General features: G+C 50.3%; 10 protein-coding genes across 10 annotated transcripts; 3 read left to right on the top strand and 7 right to left on the bottom strand.

Annotated features, from left to right (window-relative positions):
• Positions 1–676: 676 nt before the first annotated feature.
• CCMA1212_006323 (uncharacterized protein) lies at positions 677–1,342 on the bottom strand (the record flags this gene model as incomplete). Its single annotated transcript, XM_073703552.1, has 1 exon — positions 677–1,342. One exon carries the CDS (start codon positions 1,340–1,342, stop codon positions 677–679), a length of 666 nt encoding a protein of 221 aa, XP_073558041.1.
• A 449-nt stretch (positions 1,343–1,791) lies between these two features.
• Positions 1,792–2,843, top strand: CCMA1212_006322 (Putative arsenite methyltransferase; the record flags this gene model as incomplete). The annotated part of the gene is made up of 4 exons (XM_073703551.1): positions 1,792–2,001; positions 2,041–2,145; positions 2,203–2,545; positions 2,599–2,843. 4 exons carry the CDS (start codon positions 1,792–1,794, stop codon positions 2,841–2,843), a joined length of 903 nt encoding a protein of 300 aa, XP_073558042.1.
• Positions 2,844–4,357: 1,514 nt separating this feature from the next.
• Positions 4,358–5,248, bottom strand: CCMA1212_006321 (uncharacterized protein; the record flags this gene model as incomplete). The annotated part of the gene is made up of 4 exons (XM_073703550.1): positions 4,358–4,585; positions 4,658–4,833; positions 4,913–5,008; positions 5,068–5,248. 4 exons carry the CDS (start codon positions 5,246–5,248, stop codon positions 4,358–4,360), a joined length of 681 nt encoding a protein of 226 aa, XP_073558043.1.
• A 2,206-nt stretch (positions 5,249–7,454) lies between these two features.
• Positions 7,455–8,873, bottom strand: CCMA1212_006320 (Uncharacterized protein; the record flags this gene model as incomplete). The annotated part of the gene is made up of 1 exon (XM_073703549.1): positions 7,455–8,873. One exon carries the CDS (start codon positions 8,871–8,873, stop codon positions 7,455–7,457), a length of 1,419 nt encoding a protein of 472 aa, XP_073558044.1.
• Positions 8,874–9,571: 698 nt separating this feature from the next.
• Positions 9,572–10,246, bottom strand: CCMA1212_006319 (Glutathione S-transferase GST-6.0; the record flags this gene model as incomplete). The annotated part of the gene is made up of 1 exon (XM_073703548.1): positions 9,572–10,246. The coding sequence occupies one exon, from the start codon at positions 10,244–10,246 to the stop codon at positions 9,572–9,574; it is 675 nt and encodes a 224-aa protein (XP_073557856.1).
• Positions 10,247–11,380: 1,134 nt separating this feature from the next.
• On the bottom strand, positions 11,381–13,668 carry CCMA1212_006318 (uncharacterized protein; the record flags this gene model as incomplete). Its single annotated transcript, XM_073703547.1, has 4 exons — positions 11,381–12,248; positions 12,397–12,774; positions 12,837–13,554; positions 13,665–13,668. 4 exons carry the CDS (start codon positions 13,666–13,668, stop codon positions 11,381–11,383), a joined length of 1,968 nt encoding a protein of 655 aa, XP_073557855.1.
• A 405-nt stretch (positions 13,669–14,073) lies between these two features.
• Positions 14,074–14,280, top strand: CCMA1212_006317 (uncharacterized protein; the record flags this gene model as incomplete). The annotated part of the gene is made up of 1 exon (XM_073703546.1): positions 14,074–14,280. The coding sequence occupies one exon, from the start codon at positions 14,074–14,076 to the stop codon at positions 14,278–14,280; it is 207 nt and encodes a 68-aa protein (XP_073557858.1).
• A 1,405-nt stretch (positions 14,281–15,685) lies between these two features.
• On the top strand, positions 15,686–17,114 carry CCMA1212_006316 (Putative epoxide hydrolase; the record flags this gene model as incomplete). Its single annotated transcript, XM_073703545.1, has 5 exons — positions 15,686–15,900; positions 15,967–16,394; positions 16,481–16,640; positions 16,701–16,821; positions 16,875–17,114. 5 exons carry the CDS (start codon positions 15,686–15,688, stop codon positions 17,112–17,114), a joined length of 1,164 nt encoding a protein of 387 aa, XP_073557857.1.
• Positions 17,115–17,526: 412 nt separating this feature from the next.
• On the bottom strand, positions 17,527–19,197 carry CCMA1212_006315 (Sulfite efflux pump SSU1; the record flags this gene model as incomplete). Its single annotated transcript, XM_073703544.1, has 5 exons — positions 17,527–17,667; positions 17,784–18,369; positions 18,422–18,489; positions 18,544–18,844; positions 18,950–19,197. 5 exons carry the CDS (start codon positions 19,195–19,197, stop codon positions 17,527–17,529), a joined length of 1,344 nt encoding a protein of 447 aa, XP_073557860.1.
• Positions 19,198–21,901: 2,704 nt separating this feature from the next.
• CCMA1212_006314 (uncharacterized protein) lies at positions 21,902–22,976 on the bottom strand (the record flags this gene model as incomplete). Its single annotated transcript, XM_073703543.1, has 3 exons — positions 21,902–21,936; positions 22,002–22,364; positions 22,427–22,976. 3 exons carry the CDS (start codon positions 22,974–22,976, stop codon positions 21,902–21,904), a joined length of 948 nt encoding a protein of 315 aa, XP_073557859.1.
• Between the last annotated feature and the right edge of the window lie 355 nt (positions 22,977–23,331).

Raw genomic sequence — 23,331 nt, 5'->3', positions numbered from 1 at the left:
ATCTGATGGTCCATCTCTGATTGTTTGGAGGAGCCTTCGTTCATCCAGCCTCGCCAACTCGGTAGGGTCGTGGTTACGATCATAATAGTCAGGGATGTTAGAGGAGTAGGAGCATGGCGAGATTGTCTCTTGAAGATGAATAGCAACGGATAGGTGAGGCTTGGAGCTTGAAAATGCCATGGACTGAGGACTTAGTCGAGCATTCATTCGCTCTTGGCCCAGAATCTTCGCGTATTGCCTCAAAAACACTTTGTAATCCAAGTCTAAGTGTGGAATTGCATCTTACTCTAATGAAGATACGGAGAAGTTTCTCCTGACCTTTTAGATATAGCAGCAAGTTGGAAGACATCTACTACCTGTAGATCACTACGCGTCATTAAGCGTAGGATATTGCTTGTATAATACATGAAAAGTAAGGTATGCTTGCGGTATAGCGTTGTAATGATGTAAATTGACAAAGCAAGTGTAACAGACCAAATATTAAATACTACAAATTACAAAGTCCATAATCCATATTATGCACCCACTGCTGGGTTCGTCTTCATGAGCCTAACGGCTGATTGATGGGCTCTTGGGATACGTAGCGTAACGGCAACAGCGACACTATCGTGTAATTGCCACCTAGCAGCAAACAGGTAGATATATCATGCCATGAGGCACTCCTTTCTCGAGCGCGCTATACGGGGCTGAGATAGTTGATGAGGCTATAAAGGAGGCTGTTGACCACGGCGCATCCATCTTCTGGCCGCATTGCCTTTCTGTATCCCGGTTGTAGCCACTGATGGACGTCGTCCAATCCGATTCCCTTAAAATTTTGCCGCGCAATGATGCTGTATGCGGCTGCGCAGCTTGTTGTCGATTCGCCTTGTTGTGGAGCGGGAAGGTCGTGGGACTTGTATTGAGAGATGAAAGATGGGACGAGATTGAAGTTGTCCCTTTCTGTGCCGTTTATGGGAGATGAACTGATCATGGCTTCCTGTTCGCAAGTGGGTGGATTGCCCAACTGGCCCTGTTGACTTGGAATCAAGCAGCAGCGTAGCTCCGAGACAGACTGGAATTCGGGGATTTTTCTATAATGGTTGGCAGGCGTCGAAGAAGCAGAAGGAGGCTCCCTTTTTGTCTCGCTCTGTAGCCGCTCGACTTCAGCTGTGAGAGCCTTGATGCGATGCTCCGCAGCAGCCAGCTGTCTCCGGGACTCGGCCAGTTCTGATTCAAGGCCGGATATGTGAGCCTTGACTTTGGCTCGATGTCGGCGCTGGTTGTTTCGGACTCGAGTGGCTTTTTGTTTTGGACAGCTGGATGACCACTTGGATATCATTGCTGGGGGCGGGGCAGCAGGCATGCCTATTAGACCTATGGTCGGCTAAGAAAGGATGAGACGGCGGCAGTTGGTTTCGATTTAATATTTACAGCTCTCCTGTGTACCAACGAGACCATGGACAGAATTTGGTACTGGATTTTGCACTCTTCTCATCTTGGGTGTCGGGGAGATGCAGCTTGGACGATTGAGGGGGGCGGTGACATATCGAATAGTTGCCGTATCGAGAATAGTGTGTGTATGATGTAAAGGATGCGCACCAAGATGAACCAGTTTGGCTGGAAAGGATTCCGAATCGCGCACCGAAATGGGTAGCTCGGTTTGGCCCCAGCGTTTAATGGTTGATGAGATGCATATGAGTACGATGGTACAGTCAGGTTGACTCATGTATAAAGACAGCTCGAGGTCCCCCGTACCCACGGCTTCCCTCTGCTGTTAAAGAAGAACAGGGCACGTTATTTACTCTCTTCACCATGAGCGCTCGGGACATTTACGCCAAAGTGGACAAGCGATACTCAGCTGCTGCAGAAGGCGTCGAAGCTCAATATGCATCTTCGGTTGCAAAGGCCTTTGGTTACTCGGTGGAAGAGCTATCAGCCATTCCTCAGGATGCCAACCTTGGCCTCTCTTGCGGTAACCCCCTTGCAATGGCCACTCTCCGTGAAGTTTGCTTCCCTAAAGCTGTAACGTCTCTTCGGAGTGTAACTGACAGATGATGGTAGGGAGAGACTGTCATTGACCTTGGGAGCGGCGCCGGGTTAGACGTTTTTCTTGCCGCCAACAAAGTTGGTCCAAAGGGTAGAGTGATAGGCGTGGACATGAACGAGGTGAGATCCGGTCATGACTTGCAGGAGGTTACCCATTCATCCATCTAACTCGCACAGGAGATGCTGAAAAAAGCCGAGGAACTGAAGACTTCCTCCGGCAAGCATAACATCGAGTTCGTCAAGTCGCAAATCACGGACATTGATCGCGAGGACGGCATCGCAGACTGCATCATCTCCAACTGCGTCGTCAACCTTGTCCCGGAAGAAGAGAAGCAAATGGTCTTCAACGAAATGTTTCGCCTCTTGAAGCCTGGTGGAAGAGTTGCCATTTCGGATATCCTTGCCAAGAGCCCGCTGCCAGAAGAGGTTCGGAAGAACATGGCCCTGTACGTTGGGTGTATCGCTGGAGCGAGCCAAGTGGGCATGTATGAGAAATATCTGACAGAAGCTGGATTTCACAGTTAGTGAACTAAGGCACCATGGTCTTAGACTGATTGCTGACCGAGTTCTTAGGTATCGTGATACAGGATACAGGAAATGACTTGAGTGTCTACCACCATGCGTCTGTGGACGACGCTGGTAACGATGTCAACGGCCAGGATGATTCCGACGGGGGGCAAGAGACGTCCTGCTGTGCGAAAAGCCGTCTCAGCTCGACACAAGACGCCAAGATCATCAAAGATGTGGACTTTAATAGATGGACAGGTAGGTTAAGCAATATCTGTTCCTTTGCAACGCTGAACTCATTCCTCTCATAGCTTCGTACAACATTTTCGCGGTCAAGGAGTAATACGACACATGTATGACTGAACAACATGTCACGCATGTCAACAGGGGATTATCATGTCTTGGATCGTTACAAAGAGCCTACCATCCTTCTATATGCTCATGAGCTCCATTTTACGTTCTCATGCTACGCAATGTCTTGCACGCAGAGTACACAATGGACAGACTATTATCGCCCTCAGCGTCTGGAGCGTCTACTGGACTGCTGGTGCAGGCTCATTGAGGAGCGCTTCTGGTTTGTTGGGCCCGAAGGCGCACAAGAAACCACTGATACGTTCAAGGACGCTGGGACGGCGCGTTGGAGAGACTATGTCATCCCACCGACTTGGTGACAACTCAAAATCGAGGGGCTTGGCTCCTTGGCAAATGCTCACTCGTTCCTTTCGTCGACAGCCCTGCTTTTGCGTGGTGAGAATGTCCGGGATGCCGCTCGATCTGCGCGCCTTCACATGAAGGAGGCAGACACAAGCTAGACAATGCTTTCGCTGCGGTACTCGTACAACCAAGTTGTAATCCTCCCGTCAACTGAGGCAACTACTCAATCATCACCAATAAATACTGACAATTATTTGAAGCCTTTTGGCATCCGGTTGTACTTGGAATTCATGGGTAGCAGCTCACTACATAATCCGATATGCCTGGAACCACACCGGCTTGTTCCCGTCAGCTTTGAGATGCTCGGCCCTCGCAGCCGCCATAGAGGCACTGTTACGCACTCAGTCACAGCCGAACCGAAGCTTCTTGCAGATTCTTTCTCTGTTTATCTTTTATCAGACTGGCTCGATCTTGCCTTTCCTTAATGAGACAAAAAACAAAGAAGGATTGTAATAGAGCAAAAGAGCAAAAAAGCAAAAACATACAACAGCCGGTGTTCGCCAGTGGTCACCCACCTGACTACTAATCTGCCGGTTAGTGGCTTATCTATGGGGGAGCGGACGGGACCCCGAGTTTTCCACTACCTATGGTCGTATGTGCTTGGAATGGGCTTGGCTTAGTATATATTACAAGTGTTCTACTGAAGAAAGCCCCCTACTTGTTGCGTTACCCTCTTCTACAGACTGTAACATATATATAGCTACCGAGAACTGATACTCACTTTCCGCGAATGCCAGTGTCTTCGAAACAGGTTGGTATGAGGACGCACCCTGAAAAGGACTTCAATCCATGGATGCAAGAGAGCCCTGAACCCTGAATGGAAGCCAGCGCTTGGTTCAGTTGAACGCCTTGATCATTGTCATGTTAGAATCGGCACACATTCTCTCGCCACTCATTCACATTGTCTGCGACATCTTGCATCTTAGTTAATGGCTTCTACTGAATACCTATCCGACGTTCTATGCGATAAACTGCAAGGGAACGTCGTCAATAGAAGTCACCCAAGCCTTCTAGTTGCCTGCTAGGTAGTTGCAACTGTAACTGAAGTCGGCATTGTATTCATTGGACTAACTAAAGTTGCATGACGCATTATTTTCAGTTGACTGGAACTTCAGTCATTGTAACCATCATAGTACGTGACTTCAAACCTGCCATCGCTACCTTGCACCGCACGGGCAAAGAACTTGCCCTTGCCCTCGCCCTCACTAAAGTCAACGGCAGCACCCTCTCTGGTAACAGAATGATAGTCAACAATTTCGCCGGGAACCTGCTGGCTCTCGGAGATGAAGAACTTCATCTTCGGGATGACCTGGACATTCATGTTGTTGCGAGGGGCAATCTGGCAGTTCCACAAATCAGTAACTGGAGTTACAGAGTTGACGGGGGAGCATAGATGAAGTATTTAACGTACCGATGCAACGGGGGAGACCTGGCCGCGGTTGTTGACCTTTGCGAGGCCCAGCAAATACGTATTGTTGGGCACGTTGAAGTCGGAGCCGGTCTTGATTTCAAAAGCCCCAGGGACAGCAGTCGGGGTGATCTCGTTGATCGTGGGAAAGCTTTGAATGATCTTCTTTTCAAAGGTGCCTGGTCAGAGGGTCATTTCAGTTAGTCTTGGATCTGCAGATTGACCCCATCAATCCATCTTCAGCTAGTTGTTACTTACTTCCAGGTTCGCCATCTGTGCCGAGACGGGCCAGCAGAGTCATTCCACTGTTGACGATGACGCCCGGTGCCGGTGCGGTAGGAACGGTACCAACCCCTGTTATCATATCCGTCAGCATTGCAAGAGACAGTGGTCAGGTTTAGTGATTCTCTCACAAGCGTAAAAGTCCATGCCAGTTCGGATCTCAAAGTTCCCATGGTTAGGCACGAATGAGGTGTACCAGACATTCATCCAAGGTTGCTGGCCACCGGTGAACTCCGGAGGTTCCATGAAGACCGCATAGTTGGTGTTCTCACCGCGTTCATTCTCCACAGAGATGGTGTAGCTGGTGGACATGTTTGGCGAGGCGTGAGTCGAGTAGTTGGAAGACTTTGAAAAGAAAGTTGTGCTGTCTGAGCGGTGCGTAGTTGATGAGGACGGGAAAGGTGAGAGCAGAGGAGGGCGGAGACTTGTTTATATACATGAGATGGCATGGCTTTTATTCGACGCTATGGGAGGCTGGATTGTCTGTCATGGCAGATATTGGTCATTGTACGAATATGCGCATCATCCGTATGCCTAGGTAGCCGCTCTGCGATGTACCATCTGTGGCTGGCTGAAAGGAAGATCTAGATGCTTCCTGCCGACCCCTTCCCCTGTTTTTTCGGCTAGTCTTCCTCCACACATCATGGCACTCATTATGCAAGCCTCTTTTACAAAACCGAGACTTGACGATCGTATGTAACTAGGTCCATAACATGCCTTGTGAATCAAGAAAGAAAACTGCGTATAATGAATCAAGTACAAGTATTTCATCAATTCGGTATCAAGCAGATCGGTATATTCGATCCTCGAGGTCGTGATCAGCGTCCAAGGCAGTCTATTGGCAAAACATGAAGTAACCGAGAGCACTTGCGAAAGCCTCAGTAACACAAAAGCTGAGGAGTCGTATGGCTGCCGCCTTGTCAGTGCCTCACCGGTCAATCACCCCTGCCACGTAGACGTATGGTGCGGTAAGGGTAAGTGGCTACATGTACTATCGCAGCGGTACAGCACCCTGCAGAGCGGGTGGTGGGAACAGGGAACTTGCAGCCGGTGAATGCAAGCTCACGTATCAAGGCTTCGTGCTCCAGGGCCGCGTCTCCGCTGTGGCAAAGGAGATATTTGGGAATCTATGGAGCTACAGACTTGGTATTGAGGCTGCGTGTCTGATGCCAAATTCTTTACTGTTGAGGGGAGTGACATGCTTGCGAGCAGCAGTGGTCCAACAAGTCTGAGCAGATTACATCTCGTTCCCAGATGTTGTGCATCGGTACTTTTGATATAACCTCCTCATCGATCACCCTTCCTGTGCTATGCATACAATTTGCGAAAGAATGAGGTTGAGCTGCGTCAGTAAGAAACAAATAGCGTCAACGGGCATCACACGTCTCACAAACACCCACGCCGCCACATACATATGCATTGCAACCCATTATAATCGAGTGATCCGGGGAAAGGCTCTTCTGCCATTGGTTCAGTCTCCTCCCAGTCTGGGACGCATCTCGACTCACATACGCCATCTCTCGGGGATCTGTGCCGGCTTGTGCTCCCTTGATTATGGCCCATGCAAAAGCCACGCACAGCTGGAAGAAGCTGGTATTGGCTGTCCCCAGTGAAATAATATCTGGAACAGACTAGAATCTCAGTCCCTTGCATGATGAGCCATCACATTGCGTTGGTTCTACGCGGTTATTCTTTGATTGAGGCGGCTGCACCTCGACGTGGCATTCATCGTGTTGCGGGTTTCTCTAAGCGATCGATTGCCTGCACTTCCCTTACAGCACAGACACAACCTCTGTCTGCCTCCCCAAAATAATGTCAATTTGAGACATACGGACGCCTCTGGTCTCTCAGCAGGGTCTCTTCTGAAACAGAACCTGTTGTTGCCATTGATTCAGCTCGCGATGTCCGCATGCGTGTCTCGGAACTATCGAGGACTAAACAAGCCTTGGTTACGATATGATGAACACAGATAACAGATGCGTCATTTGTAAATAGAAGCGCCAATAGGATTTGCAGGCAGACGGAGCATGATGACTGGGTGAAAGTCCCGGGACCGGGAGCAATGTACGCTCGTCATGAACTATACCAGGCTTTGCTGAATGTTTCACTCCAGGTAGAGAATGCGCGAGAAACATGGCCGCAGGTGACAAGCTGGACTACATCCAACAGAATACGAGATGGCCAGTAGGCCAGGGGATATGCTGCGTAACAACAAGAAGTACAGAAAATGGGGTTCGAATTCTTTCAGACTTGGCACGGGAGGTTGTAAGCGACTCTGTGCTATCAGTTTGTGGCATGAATCTATCCCAGTGCCGATGCGAAGGTCTGCCTCTTCCTGATATGGATGGACGTTTCCAATGACATGGTGACATTAATGTGACAGCATGACAGCTTAGCAGCTATGTCAGAGGTGCCTAAGAAAAGTTGTGTTTCAGTTTGTGACGCAACAAGCAAGTAGCATGTCAAAGCTATCTAGGGGGATCGTAAGCCCTGCAGTCCTGCGCACATCATATAGATATTACGACATGCCTTCTCCAGACAGCGGCTGCACCTTGTCTTGCAACATCCACCACCCCGATCGAGGCTGGAAAGTATCGATTTCCCCCTGTTTCTCGCTCGCAGTTGCTGTCACACCCACTGACCCGGCAATGATGGTCGTATCATAGTCAAGCATTGTATACCCGTCCAGAACCTTGACTGGCACCTCGACCACGGCTCGTGGCACGCTTTTGACGCCAATAACCGGAAAGACAACATCATCGATAACCAACCTCTTCCTATCTTCAGTTTGTCCAAAAGAACGGTCGGCTAGCTCTCTGTCCGTATACTGACGGATCATGCGGCCTTTCTCATCCCAGAAGCAGAACGCCGTGATCCAGCCCGACAGGGAGATGAGTCCTCGACCTGAGCCCTCTACGCCGGCTTCGTGCACTGCCCTCATCCAAAAGCCCTTGACGTCTTCATCGTCTGGTCGGTCAAATGTTTCAACCATATTTTCCACCACCTTGGTGAGCAGTTTGCTCCATTGCGCAGGTTCATCGCCAAATGTCGACAGCTTGGGTATTCTCTCGAGGAGCTTCACCCAGTCATCCCTCTCCCCTTCAAGCGTGACGCTTGGGAATCCGCAGCCCATTAGAATGATGTATTCGAAATATGTCTTTGTAGTTGCCATCATGACTAGTGACCCGACGCTTATGTCATTGTTGGTTGTAGTCGTGAAATTTGGCAAGATCCAGTCTCGAAGCCCAGGGTCAAGGACATTGCGTTGGATCAGTGCGTTGAACTTCTCTGCGGCGGATGCAACGTCCAGGGTCGCCATGGTCTGGGGCGACATGCCGACGACGAGCTCCTTCTTGCCCTTGTGATTGACAAAGTGGCTCCTTAACTCTTCTGCGTGGCCGTTGACATAGAAGCTAAACTGGACCGTGATAGCCAGCCAAACATCGTCAGGTCGCAGGACGAGATGAAGATCTTGCTGAAACGCGCGGATAATGCCATTTACGAAACCATTTGCATACGGCACCACATGCAACGCCTCGTTGTGGTCGAGGTCGCCAAAGGAATGATGCAGGACTTTGCGTGACTCGGGGCCTTTGGGCTTGTCGGTCCTTACTTCGTCGGCGTATGCGGCCTCTGGACCCGGCACATACGTCCACTCTCTGGACGCCTCTTTGAGGAGATTGGCAGAAGATTGGACTGCCCCGTCTTTGTTTGATCCGACGACGTCGGGCTTCGGCCTGGTTACCACGCGGGCGGAGGGAATGGCATAAACGCTGACTGAGGTTGGCTCAATGCTCTCGAGCTGAGTGAACCGAGAAGAAAATGAACTGATGGGCAGGAATTTGAGCAGCGCAATCAGGCCACAGCAAAAGAGGGACAGCCTCCAGACCAGACGCACGCCTTCAAGGCTTATTTTACGAGGAGTCTCTTTTGTCATATCTTTCCTTCTCTCTTCTGTTGTGGTTGGTCTCGGTTGCTGCCTCTCTTCCTACGACTGAGTACGGAATTCTCTTTTGAGAAAGGACCAGAAGAAAGGCCAGATGGCCGTTTCTCGTATTGCAATGCTCGTGTCATAAACTTGTTAGCCTAATCGCCGGCAAATGGAAAGTCACCTGTGCCTAGAACGCCAAGCAACCGCACTTGAAGCTTATGAATGGTTTGGGAAATACGCATCTCGAATAAGGACACGGAACCGTCAAAATTAAGCTGGGTCAGTGTATGCAACCGTCAAATGAAGCGGGTTGTAAATGCAACCCCGCCCAGTGCAGAAGATGGCATGAATCCCAACTCTGATTTCTCATGACTCGAGGTAGCCATCATGACTCTTCTCATCTGCTCATCATCCGGTTGCCTCATGCTGTGATCTTTCAGAAGGCGAGGGCATTGAAAGCGCTTCACCTCGCGCAGCCACTCTCTGTTTTGTAGGTTATATCCGGTCTCAGGAATCACGGAAATCTCAGGTATATTGTACTCGTCTATATGTTCTTATCTAGGTCTATAATACCTTATCCTATTTTCTTTACCTGCACTGTCACCCGCTTTAGATGAAAATCCACCAAGTTGCACAAGCCTCTTCTTCTCCCTTTCCTCCTGCCCATAAGACATCAAAAAGTCGTGATAGTTCAAGCAAGCGACTCAAGCGCTAGAAACCGCAATTTTGGCCTTGTGAAGAGCGACAATCTCGGCCTCATCTTTAAGAGTCTTAACAGCAGCAGGACGAGCCTCTAGACGCTCCCTCCAGGCCGCAATATTCTTGAGGTGGCTGATGTCGACGCCAGAGCGGCTGTTCCAGAGCGTGCCCCAGACGTAGGCGTCGGCAACGGTGAGTTTCTCGCCAAACAGGTAGGGGTTGACGGCCAGGCGGTCGTCCAGCAGCTTGTATGCATTCTTGAGCTTGTTGGAGTGGAACTCGATGCCCTCGGGGGTCATGAGCTTGCGCATCAGAGGGATGTGCTTCTGGGCAATCTCGGTGGCCAGCTGGACGAGGACCTGGTCGTACTTGACACGCTCAAGGGTGCCGGCTGCGGGGATGAGGCCGGCCTCGGGATGCTGGTCAGCGAAGTAGGAGCAGATGACGATGGTCTCGGAGACGATGTCCTTGGTCTCGGAGACGATGTCCTTGGTCTCGTTGTCCAGCTTCAGGCAGGGGACGTAGAGGAGGGGGTTGACGGCGGCGAAGTCGTCGCCGTTGGAGGTGGTCTTGCCGGCGACGTCGAAGTGGACGAGGTCGAGGTCGAGGTTGAGCTCGTTGGCGATGAGCTGCGTGGCGCGAGAGCAGGTGTCGTGAGCAATGTAGAGAGTGGGAGCCATTGCGACGGTGGGTGTGTTGTGTTATGGTAAACTGGTGTAAGAGTTGGGGTGATGCATCACTCGGATTGCAGAGCGTTGTCATTTCCATATTCTCAACAGCCGAGTCTGGCTTGGGCATGGCTTTTATAATCATCTCCCATCTCCCATCGTCGCTGCTTGATGCTCTCTAAGCCGGTCACCAATCTGTTAGTCCTGTCTCTTGGTCGCTTCGCCAATGTTACCACCGCCGTCGCCGCCGTTATGGAATTCCAAGGGCGACCGGCAACTATTTGCACCAGAAACAACCCCTCAGCAGCGGAGAAGACGCCGGGCAAGCCACTTAAGAGACAATAGTCTGCGGGGTGGCACCGTGTTGGCTTCGGCCCCAAGACGATGAGCTGGCAGCTAGCAAAGCTGGAAAGAAAATGCGACGACCGAGGCGCTTTTTTTTGCAGTAATCCTGAGAGATGGGCCTCGCAAATTGGGGGCCGTGGGAGAGGAAACGGCCTACAGTCGCTCTTATATACTGAAAGAATTGCGTCTTACTTGCGCATTCCCCGATGCTGCCGCTTTTGCTTATGAGTCAAATGCAGGACGCAAACCGATAAAATTAACCCATTAATATTGATGCTTTGTAAATAGTTCGGACGGAAGATGAGAGCAAGAATTTGGTGGTCGGCTGAGACCTCGCCCGTCGTAGATCCGGGAACCAGTTCTTTACCGCGGTGTTCTAAGGAACTCTCACACAACATCTTCTGCCACAGTTTCTTCTACTCTACAACTTGCGAATGTCGGTGAGTTTGACAATTCCACCATCTCAAGTGATTATCCGTCAACTGAGAGGTACTAAGACCACGGATATCCCGCACTTTGTAATAGATGACGAGGAGTTCGACGTGTAACTTCCGAAGTGTTGCAGTAAGGTAGACGCGAGAGTTTTCATCTATGCCTAATCACATCATCAGCGCTTTATAAGTATGTACAACAATAATACCAGTCATGAATGAGACATGCGGCCTGTGACCCCGTCGTTTCTCACCCGCACTTACAACCGTGACCCCCTTACGTCCTCCTACACCCTCGTACATCCTCTGGGATCCACTTCCACCAGCGATACCAACCAACATTGTCGCCATCTTCGTCATAGTCGGGTCTTCAGCTTGCCTGAGCATTACTACACCATTCTTGGTGAAGCCTCCTGACCAGCCTCGCCGTAGGCCATCCCGTATCCGCCTCGACATCCTGCAAAAGCTGGACCACAGCCCCCCTCTCTCTCGGCTCCTCCAAGCACTGTCCAGCCAAGAACAGCGGCTGCACCGAGTGAATCCGAGCGGCAGGCCCAGGCCGCGACGCCGCTATTCCGCATATCTTGACGCAGTGGTCCTTTATGGCCAGCAACCTTTCTCGGTAGTCCTTCAGCTGAATCAGAGGGTTCGATTGGTCGATCGGTTTTGCGAGCAGCAGAAGCACGCGGGCGAAGTGATAGTACGATAGAGTTGCCGCTGATACGGCGCTTGGGAAGAGAATTTCGTCAAAGACGGGCTCCATCGGGCCTTGTGAGAGAGTCAGATGGCTGGAGAGCATGTAGTGTGAATACGGCTCGAAATGGAGATCCAGTTGGGTGTGCCATTTGTCCAGAGCATCCCAGAGGTGGTACCAGCTACTGCGCTCCACACTCTTTTTGTCACCAGCACTACTACTGGCAGTGGCGGTAAACTTCCTGATGATCTGGGATATCAGGAGGAAGAGTTGTGCCCAGGGTGTCCTGGCGATGGATGCAGATTCGCTAGGATCATCAGATCCAGTGCCAGACACCCCTGGATTGCTGCTATGCACGGCTTCGAGGTCTAGTAACGGTATTCGTTTTTGGTCATACGAGATAAGGAGGTCATGGGGCATGCAGTGCCAAAAGCTGGCTAGAGCTGCAGGGCTCTCGAGGAATTTGGAGGGAATGAGCATAGAGTATGACGATGAACTGTCTCTGGTAGGCCTTTTAAGACTGCTCTTAAGGTTCTGTAACCGCCTAATCCGCTGTTAGATCTGTTCGCTTTGTCTGCTGGTATATCATAGTCAACTCGACTAGGTGTAAACCATGCGGTAAATGAACTTATAACTGCCGCAGCAAACATGTGACAGGGGACACTACATGCAATGGAATGAAAGGCACTTACTTAGAGAGTTCATCATTATTGGAGTCGAGCATCTCATACATGGTCAATATGGCATTACTCGCCATTGCAACATCCGCCAACACAGACGAACCCGCCTCGTGTTGAGCAGATTCACTGGCGATGTGAGGCGGCGAATTGATAGCCGCTTGGTGATAGTAGTTGGCAGCTTTAAACGCCCAGTCGACATGGACTGCATTGGGATACAGCTCCGTCAGTGCCATGTTGCTCCTCAGGCAGCTATGGGTGGGACGAAAGCCGCCGACTTGGCTCAAGTGCTTCGCAGCGAGCGCAGCGATGGCGTACTTTATCGCGGCATGAGCTCCCACAAGACGAGGCATACGAGTCTGGAAGAAACGATTGTCTCCAAAAATGTCCAGCCTATCACATGGATGGGTTAGAATGCCCGATATATGTCACAATTATATATATGAGTAACATACCACGGAGCCAGATTGTCCGTATAGTGCCGAACAAGAAAGACCATTTCTTGCTCGCTCTCCAGCATAAACTCCGAGGCTAGGGCAGCAAGTCCCATCTCGAATTCACTGCCCGGCCCAGAAGACAGCAACTCCGGAGATGTCTCAGGGGCAGGTCCAGGAGCCCCAAAGTGGACGGGCTGCAGACCACACACATTGGTTTCATTACCACCGCCGTCCCCGAGATCGAAGACTAAATCGCGAGGGAGCGATAGTGACGGATCCAGGCTTTGTATGACGGTTTCAGACTCCTTCGAGGAATCCGATGCAGGAATGTCCAGCGGTTCCGCTCTCTGAGTAATGGTAATGCGACGGACCTCCACTGCAGCATCCGTGCGTGTCTGGGACTCGGGGCGTTTCTTTACCGTATCCGCGATTCCATCTGTCCCATGTGCCTTGGATGCGCGGGAGGATTGCCTCTTCTGTCGCTTGGGAGGTAGCTTGGCGCCGTTGTTGATGAACTTCCAGTCCTCACTGTATCCGGGACAGTCATGTTTGGCCGAGACACACTGCCTGCAGCTAGGCCTTGTTCCATCACACTTGAAGCTCTCAGTCAGAACCACAGCTCCCACAATTCGAAAAGCAATAAGAATCATCTGAGAGTGATAGATTACCTTGATGTGGCGCTTTCTGCATCGTTGACACGCCGATCCGGGGGACATTGCCGTTCGCAAGCTCCAAGCTGGAGCGTATGACGGCGCTCAACTACCATGGACCTGCTCTTCCGTATACTACGCCCCTCTTACCTCAGCTGGGTGTAGGTAGTTGGTAGCGGCCAGAGGAGGATGTTACCCATTGAGGTAGCAACCCTGTTCGGAATCAAGGTCGACTCTAGTGAGGTAAGTGGAAAGATGCGTTGACTCTGGTTTGATTTGGTGTCAAAAGAAAAGGGCACAATTAACCTTCTGATTTGATCAAGCTCATCATCCCGAGTTCCCAGAGCTGAGCGGGCTAATGTCGGTAGGATGACGTTGCTGCTTTGGGGTAAACGATCCGTCTCATGCCTGTTTGGGCAAGTCGGAATGCCTCTGGAATCTCGTTTGCCTCCACAGCTTAGCCGGCCGGCGTCCTGCATTTGTCGTATAGAGAATGTCATTACATTCGTGTATCTCCGTGCTGCACCTTGACCCCAGTTACGAGCCTGGAAGATTGCTGATCTGCTTGACCTGGTCCATCTTCATCTGGTTGCAAGGAATTCATCATGGCTGAATCGCCCCATTCAGAAGCCAAGAGACGGCGGACGTCGACAACGGAGACGAGCAAATATCCCGTCGTCGCGGGCTACAGAATCTCAACCTATGCTGCGCCGGGCACGGTTCTGAGCATGAATGAGCAGAAGATCATATATCATGCGTGGAGAAGTGAGTATCCACACACCCATTTCGCTACGCCAGACTTCTCTCGATAGATGGATGAGAGATCCTTCAGTCTTGTTGATTTGTGATATGTGAAGCGATCTAGCCTTCATCCAGGTGGCATTATCGCAGGCATTGGATAGGTATGACATCTAACACTTGACAGAGAGCGGCTCACCACACAACCCACTATGTTATACTTGCCGCAAACCAGGCAGCATGCTACATTGCGACACCTGCTGCCGATCATATCACCAACATTGTATCGTCCCAAAGGTGCCAGAGCCACCAGAGGCTTTTCACTGTGACGCATGTACAAGGAGAGCATGGCATATTCAGCCGCCAATATTCGAAGATGAAAAGTCGAATCACGTACTCAAGAAACCTGGCAATCAGCCAGCGCCAAAACCTACAGCCAAACCAGAAGAAGCGATGACACAATCGGAGACTTCAAGAAGTCCTCGGCCGAGAGAGGACACTGCCAAACTTGACGATACCCAAGTTTCAAGTTCTCCATCACCATCAAGCAAAGTATCAGAAGAGCCCAGCTCTAGTGCACAGGGTGACGTGATTCGCTCGCTGCAGAGTCTTCGAGAAAGGGTGGCTCTACTCGAGAAGGAAAATGAGGCAATGCGGCGGAGCTCACGGGCCAAAAATCCAAGAAAACGGGGGTTGAACTCATAGCGGACGATGCATAGAAATCTACGCTTCCGCAGCATCGTCCTCGTCTTCTCTATCAGGCATGTACGTTACAACAGGGGTCCATTATGGTCATCTTTGCTTTCTCGACTTAGCGAGTTTGGATATTATTGCTTGATAAATTACTACTTCTCCATCACATTAACGTTATCTGTGTGTAGCCTGCCCGTTCTTTAACTTTCAATATCAAGCCTTTGCAGTCGAAATCTTTTTGTTAATGCCAGGTTACATTCAACAAACTGTGGCAATTCCATCAATACCACCAACCAATGCTTCTTACACGACTTTTGGTAACTCAAGCCAACCATCATCTGTTTTAATGTGATATCTTTCTGCCTTTTCATTGAAACCGCTTCAAAGCCACATGGATGACGTCAATCTCTCTTATCGTCGATTGCGAGGATCGTTCTTCCAGCAGCGGGTGGTATTGCCGCATTGGGTGGGGATAACGACTATCAGGTGAGACGCCACGACAGAGATGCCTCGAATTGGAATCTATCATGAAGAGGCCTGGAGTTGGGGACGATTTCCGCGTCGATGAGATGGTAATGATCATGTATGAAGTGAGACTCGTGTAACATGGTAGCACTTGTTGCCCAGAAGCGGCAGATGAGCAAGCTCGAGAACTATAAGAAAGCATCAACTCTCCGTTGCCAAATGTCTTGGGATCTGTCATATTTCCATTGCACTTGCATCAATCTACTTCACAAATCGACAGTACTCATACAATTTAAATCAAGAGTCATCAAGCTATTCAGGATGCCTTCTTTTGCAGATCTACCTATCAGCAGGAAGTCCACTCCAGCTCCCTTTACGGTGGCAATACCAGAGCAACAGCTTGTGGACTTCCACACGCTACTGAAGCTATCAAAGATTGGACCAAGAGCATATGAAAACGAGTTGACGAATGGTCGATTTGGTATTAGCCGTGACTGGCTAGTCAAAGCCAAAGCAGAATGGGAGAACTGGGACTGGTGAGTTTATAGATCCTTGCAAGGTTCCTAACGCTCTCTTCGATAACTTACATGGCATATATACAGGCGTAAATACGAAGCCCGCATCAACAGTTTGCCCAATTTCACTCTCCCCATCACAGAGGGCGGTGATACCTTTAATATTCATTTCGTGGCGTTATTCTCGCAGAAGAAAGATGCAATCCCGCTCCTCTTCTTGCATGGCTGGCCGGGCAATTTCATGGAGTTCTATTCCATCTCTGAGATCCTGTCCAACCGCCATACCCCCGAGACTCTTCCCTACCACATTGTTGTTCCTTCTTTGCCTGGATATGCGTTTTCTTCTCCGCCACCACTTACACGAGACTTTCGACTTCAAAACATGGCAAGCGTTATGAACACATTGATGGTTGAACTGGGATTTGGCAACGGATATGCAGTTCAGGGAGGAGATATCGGCAGCAAGGTTGCACGCGTTATGGCTGCAACTTTTGACTCAGTCAAGGCTATTCATAGTAAGTTGGCAATGAAAGCCCATCATGACTCTATGACGTGAGGCTAAGCCTCAGCGAAGTAAACTTCTGTATCATGCCCGAGCCAGAGGGGACCAAAGACAGCCAGATCAGCCAAGTCGAGAAGAGGGGCCTTGAGCGAGCTGATGACTTTCTGAAACTCGGTTCGTCGTATGCTCTGCAGCATGCAACCAAGCCTAGTACTATTGGGCTTGTACTTGCTTCGAACCCGATTGCACTTCTTGCATGGTGAGCAAATTCGCAATCGGGCTTTGGTTCAAGATTCAAGAGAGCTGATGAATCTGTTAGGATCGGCGAGAAGTTTCTTGCGTGGACCGATGAGGATCCTCCTCTCGATGAGATCCTGGCTTCAGTCACGCTGTATTGGCTGACTGAGACAATTCCACGGTCGATTTACCCATACCGACAGGTAAGAATGCTTCTTGTCAGGAAATGTTGAGCAGTTGCTGAGCCTTCCACTAGCTATTTACGCCCGGTGTCGTTGGAGCCCATGAGAATCCTCAGTGGCACATCAACAAACACTTTGGGTACTCTTTCTTCCCAAAGGAGCTGGCACCGATTCCCCGAGCTTGGGCTGAAACAACGGGTACCATCGAATTTTACCGCCAGCATGAGAGTGGTGGCCATTTTGCCGCCATGGAGAAGCCAGAAGTCCTGCTTGCCGACGTTGAGGAGTTTCTCAGACAGGTGTGGGGGAAATGAGAGTTGGCAGGTCTTGACATGCATGTTATAATCCTGAGAAGTAGTGGTAAAGGTTAAATATATAGTGGTTCCCTCATTGCCGTGGCAATTCTATTCAAATTGCTGTGCGATGGATGCCTGATACTGTAATGCTGGCATCGCATGGGTGCTATACACAATAACCCAAACAGAGACAAAAGCGCAGAAGACTGGTTCAACAACCCGCCACAATGTTGAGGGATCCCGGAAAGCGAGGCTTATAGGACAGTCCCTCGACGCAAGAAACAGCACACTGATAATATAAAGCAGAGCGAAGATGGAGGTCACCTGTAAATGAAGCCTGAAAGATTCTCAATAGTCTATGATGTCTTAATCCTTGGTGGTCTATCTGACTTTATTTGGAATAACAATATCTATCTATCTCAAGGCCATTTCAAGCCGTCTCCGAGGCTTCGCTCCTCTTCTTCTTCCATTGTTCAAAGTCTGGCGCTACGAAGATTTTGCCGTCCATGATTTTCCGTATCGTCCCTATGGCGATTACGATCCATAAGAGCGTTACAATGACCGATGCAATCTATCCACGTATAAGTTAGCTCTTGTATGGTTTCTCTACGACGTATGTTTGAGACAACATGATACAAACTGATGCCGGGATTTTTCATGGCTGCAGAAAGCAAAGTGGCAACTTACTGTCCCTAAAACATTGAAGAATCGAGATGGCATCTCCTGCCCAATAGCAATCGTTGCGCCAGCCCAAACACCAAGAGGAAAAGTAAACCCCCACCAGCCAATGTTGAAGGGAAACCTGCGTCGACTGATGCTGGCCAGTGCAAAAAAGATCCACGCCAGTCCATTCGCCCACATGATGAAGCCAACTATCCAGCCAACCACATATAATATCTCTCCAGAATGGGTACCCATCTTTCCGAGGGTCCCAGTCTTTGGAAACACTTCAGCAGCGACTTTTCCCAGCTGTATAATTGCGAATCCACCCTGGCCAAGAGGTGCCACGGGTAAGAACATGGACACGATAGCCTCAGGGGGTGGCAGGCTGTGCATCGAGAGGCGCTGGAAGAAGATGACCAAGCAGGTGAGCGACAGCGGCATTGCGGTGCCCCAAAGGAAATAGGAGGTGACGAGCGTCCAGAGAGCGTGTTGTTCGTTTTCGAGGACTCCGGCGACAACCGCACCGATGGCTGATGCGACGATTGCAGCAGCGACAGGAAGAAGCCAGGTTGCAGAAAGCGTGGCCAGCTTTACGTCGTGGATATGCATACTGACGATGCCGTTAACTTAGAGAGCGCCTGGGAACCGTGTACATCACTTACATGACGAATGGTATAAAGTAGGAAATTACGATTGATATGGCAGCGTCAATCCACCACAGCGTCCATGCCTAATGAGAGAAGTCAGCGTATTCGTCGAGTTGTCGTCCTTCACTATGTCTTACCAGAGTAACCGCCCATTCACCCCATGCGGGCACGCAGACCAAGACAATCATTTCGATGACTGTACAGAGGGCTATAGGGAATGCTCCCAGGAGCAGGGGGACAGCAGGATGTCGAATCATGGTCATAAAGAGCCCGGGATATACAAAGTATCGGAGCGCGGATATACACGTGAAAAGAACAAAAAGCGCCAGGTTTAAAACAAAGAAGATGACCGAGATCCAGTATAACCAGGCTCCGTTATAAGGAAGGTTATGGAGGAGAATCGAAACAATGCCGGTGCCCATATTGATTGTAAACCACCTAAAAGGCTTTAGAATAAACTCTAGAAACGATGCCTAATCGTACTCCTTGGCCGAAAATCGACAGACAGGGCTGTGGGAATGAATATCTAAAAGAAGAACTTACGCCGGAGTAAATGCGCGGACGACAATCCAAATATTCCTCCCGCGCTTCATCTGGAGCGCAGGCGAGCTGACATCTTCCTTGACCATCTCATTCTCCAGAACTTTTGCTGCTGGATCCGTCGCGTCATCTCCTCGTGGCGGTGAGAGAGTCGTCGAAGAGGCGACGATACCCTCCGCGCCGTGTCTTAGGACAGTTGTAGCGTCGATCGCATCAACAGCAGACGATGCTCCTCCCGCGGAGGACACCATGGTGGATTCAATCTCTTAGGAGATGAAGAGAGCGTCTGCCCAACGAAAGATGTTCAGTTGAGATAAAAAAGTGGACGCTAAGCTACAACGTCAAGATATAAACGATGTCGACATGCGCTCGATGCGGTTGAGTATATATATGTAGACACGCGCATATATAGCGTCAGACTGCAACATCGCAGGCTCGCAATCCCTGACTAGACAAGTGGAACATTCTCGGTCCAGTTCGCTTGACTTGCTCGAATCCTCGTGACAACCGCCATACTACAAATCATCTCGCAATTCATGTTAGGCAAAAGGGCCCATTGCTTCGTATAAGAAAGTCATCGGCATTGTCCAAGAGCCAATGAGAACTATTCCTGAATCAGAGCCACCGAGAAGCCCAGTCCCCCGGCCTGGCCGCCGTTCGGCTCCATCGACCGCTGTTCTTACGTTCTCTATGAAGAAATAACCTCCGCAATAAGAAATAAGCATCTCCGGTTAAAGGCTTTTGGCAGCGCAGAAACAGCGTGTATTGCCTCTGTATTTCCGCAAGCCTTGCCGTGCACTTATACCATAGAGAGCTAGTCACCCAGTTTCCATTATTAACCGCATCTTTTGCTGAGAAACCAAATCCGCGGCACTTGAATCGACCAGGGCGAAAACACCAAACGGAAAGACACCCCACCGTTTTGATCGCCAGCTTAATTTGTGGCATTACACACACAATCCACTTATTGGTGTAAAGCAGAAGATCCAATTGGAAGAGACGTGCGTTTTGTCTCCTCCCACAGTAATCCGTTACCATATTATGCCCCAAGTGAAGAACGTAGGTAGAAAGTTGTCAATCGCCCTTCCAAAGCTGGCTTGTCATCATCAGTATGCCAAACTTTCTTTTCCTGGACAAGGTCTCTAATGCTCAGAAGTCGCACGTCGAGAACACGATGATGAAGGGGAACAGACATGTCATGATATAAGTTACATCCAGAACTCTCAGCGACAGTGTTAGAGCCTAATAAAACAGTTTGTTACAGTGCAAAGTCTAATAAAGCGTTAAATAAGCGATTAAGGAGGAATGTCTATAAGGGTATAATCCTACGTTTCTAGCCCAATAACTCAGGAATTCTGATTGCTCTTGTGCTGCCAGCAAAAGGGGTGGCTCCTTGAACAGACCCATCCAACCAAGACACATCAACGAAAGCGCAGCTTCGAGATCTCCTTCAGCCCAACGTCTGTCTTTTCTTGCAGGCAATCTCTCAAAGATCGTCTAATCCATCTTGCCAGCCCCTACTCTCAAGGGTGTTCAAACACTTCTTCCCACGCACCGGTCTTATACGTCCAGAAGCTATTGGAAACCAGCAACAAAGCGAACCGTTTCGAACAGCAGATCAACTCCACAACCATTGTGCGAGAGACTCGTGCGTGTTACACAAGCATCGGCTTCACGTCAGATTCGCTGGTTGTCAAGAATTGTGGAGCGTATAACAGACGGAATTGAAATTGCACATCACATTGCTCTTCTCGGTGAAAGACGAGTATGTAGTCAGTATCGTCGACTTCTTCAAACGGCCAAGTTTCCCAACAACCCAGTTCGTTGTCGTCACCCTCGCGATTTGAGCCATTCGATTAGAATTGAGTGTCTGCCATTCAACGGAACTGCAGCTGGCGAAAATGGAGGCCCTTGGGTGATAGCACCTCCCACAGCAGGCATTCGTCGTCGTGGTAAGGAAAACACCATCGGAATGCAAGATATAAGGCAACACAACAGAAACTCTAGCACATACGACCATAGGTAGTGGAAAACTCGGGGTCCCGTCCGCTCCCCCATAGATAAGCCACTAACCGGCAGATTAGTAGTTGGGTGGGTGACCACCAGCGAACACCGGCTGTTGTATGTTTTCTTTTTTTGCATTTCCAGTTACTCTTGGCAGAGTTGTTGTGTATATAGGGCAGATCAGGGCTTCAACAGAGCACATACGACCATAGGTAGTGGAGAATTCGGGGTCCCGTCTGCTCCCCCATAGACAAGCCACTAACCGGCAGATTAGTAGTCAGGTGGGTGACCACTGGCGAACACCGGCTGTTGTATGTTTTTTGCCTTTTTGGCTGTGTGTTTTTTGCTGTCTGGATGGGCATTCTGCTCCCTTTGTGTTTTGCTATGTATGAAAGACCCTGGGCTGGCTTGTGTCACCGTCAAAGCTATCCTTGGAACTGGGGTACCATGTGAAATCCTTGTCTGTTGCTCGAAGGTTGCAGATCCCTAACCTTCAGAACTGGAATGTGTGTCGAAGACTGGATCTTGGCTTTATCCTAAGCGGAATTCAAGTCCAAGAAGTATTGGACGAGGATAGGAGAGTCCATTGGTCTCCCACAAAGTGACTTGAGAGGTAGTCAGTCGTACGGTAAGAACATGACAAGGCTGTATAATCTTACGATGAAATCATCCTGTGGCCTCACGCTGTGATTGTTGCCACATACATCAAGTTTCCAAACCAGGCAAGTTGAAAAAAAGTCTCATTAGGTGTCCAGATAAAATGTATACGAACCAGTCATATGATAACAATACCCTCAACATGGTTGAAAGGGAAAGAGTCAGGCCCCTTGGGCAGCCTCCAAAAGTACGTGTAAGAAGAAATGATAAGATCTACAATAATCCTTTTTTAAAATTCACAACCCCCCCACGCCACCGTCTGCGTCCCGTCTGTGGTCACATTAAATGCGTCTTTTATGACATGGCAGCCATGTTCATGGGGAGAGCACCTGCAAGATCTTTTGTCAGCGTTGGTTCCTTTACAGCTGAAAGTGAGGGAGAAGGAAAAACTTACCACCCCAGCCACCGTGGGCACCAACACCCTGAGCGTTCACGGGGAAGCTTCCAGGGGAGCACTGGACGAAGCAAGAGCAGCTGCCATCGGCGCCAACAGTTCCCTTGCCGGGAGTGACGCTACCGTTGTCTCCGGCGGCAGGAGCAGCAGAAGAAGCCGCAGGAGGAGCCGCAGGGGCGGCGGAAGAAGCCGCGGGAGGAGCAGCAGCAGGAGGAGCAGTTCCACCGGTGATGGGAGTAGCAGAGCCAGTGCCGTTCTGAGCAATGGCCATCTGCTGGAACTGAGCCTGGGTCTTCTCAGCGGTAGGGTTGATGGAGAAGACCATGCCCTTGCCGCAGTGGCCGGCCTGTCGGCAGTAGAACCCTGGAAGTCAATGTTAGCGGAATGCTCTCGGTGACGTCCTATTGGCAGGGTCGAGTACTCACAGAGAGGAGTCGTGGCCATAACCTGCATAGCGACCTGAGGAGCGGGAACGATGGTGTTGTTGGGGTTGGCCTGGAAGCCAGAGTCCATGCCGCCCTCCAGCTTCTTGCAAGGAGTGTTGAAGGGAGACTGGGTAACGGTGTGGTTCATGGAGTGGAACTCGAAGATGACGGTGTCACCAACGGGAATGTTGTTGAGCTGAGGGGGGGAGTAGACGAGGCCAGCGGCTCCTCCAACGGTGACGGTGTGGGTGGCACCGGCAGCAGCGGCGGTCGAGGTCTGTCCTCCCACCGTCACGGTCTCGGTGACGGTGACCTTCGGGTTGTAGGTCGTGGTAGCGGCACCGCCACCGGGGTTAGCCCAGATGATGATGATCTCGGTCAGAGCGTTGGCTGTGATGCCGTGGCCGGCCATGCCATTGGCAATGGCGATGCTTCGCTCATTCAGATCCAACTCAACTCCTCGGGCGGCGTTGTCGGGATAGGCATTCTGGACCTTGTTGGCCAGAGCAAGAGGCGCAGAGGCCAGAGCTAACCAGGAGCAAAACTTCATGTTGGCGGTGTGGTTGGATATGAAGATCCGACTTGTATTACACGTAAAGGAGGGCTGTCGAAGAGACTTGAGTCAACCAAGTTTAAGGGCTGGTATGGCGAGGGCCTGCTCGTGAAGCGAATGGAAGGAAACAGAAAGAAAGAAAGAAAAAAGAGGGAAAGAGAACAACTGCCGGAACAATTCGAGACTAGTGATGAAGAAACAAAGGAATGTTTTGCTCGTCTCGGGGACGGCCAGCCATTATATCTGTCCAGGCGCCACGCGGCAGAGCATGAAGCCAGCCATTTCCTCCTGATGGAGGCAGACCCTTGAACCCCCCGTTTCCAAGCTAAAGAGTTGTATTCCGGGGCGCGAT

Source organism: Trichoderma ghanense, assembly GCF_004382785.1.
Source record: "Trichoderma ghanense strain CCMA-1212 chromosome Unknown scaffold_7, whole genome shotgun sequence".
NCBI classification, from domain to species: domain Eukaryota; kingdom Fungi; phylum Ascomycota; class Sordariomycetes; order Hypocreales; family Hypocreaceae; genus Trichoderma; species Trichoderma ghanense.
The sequence above is the reverse complement of the archived record's forward strand: the minus strand, read 5'-3'. Positions and strand labels throughout refer to the sequence as shown.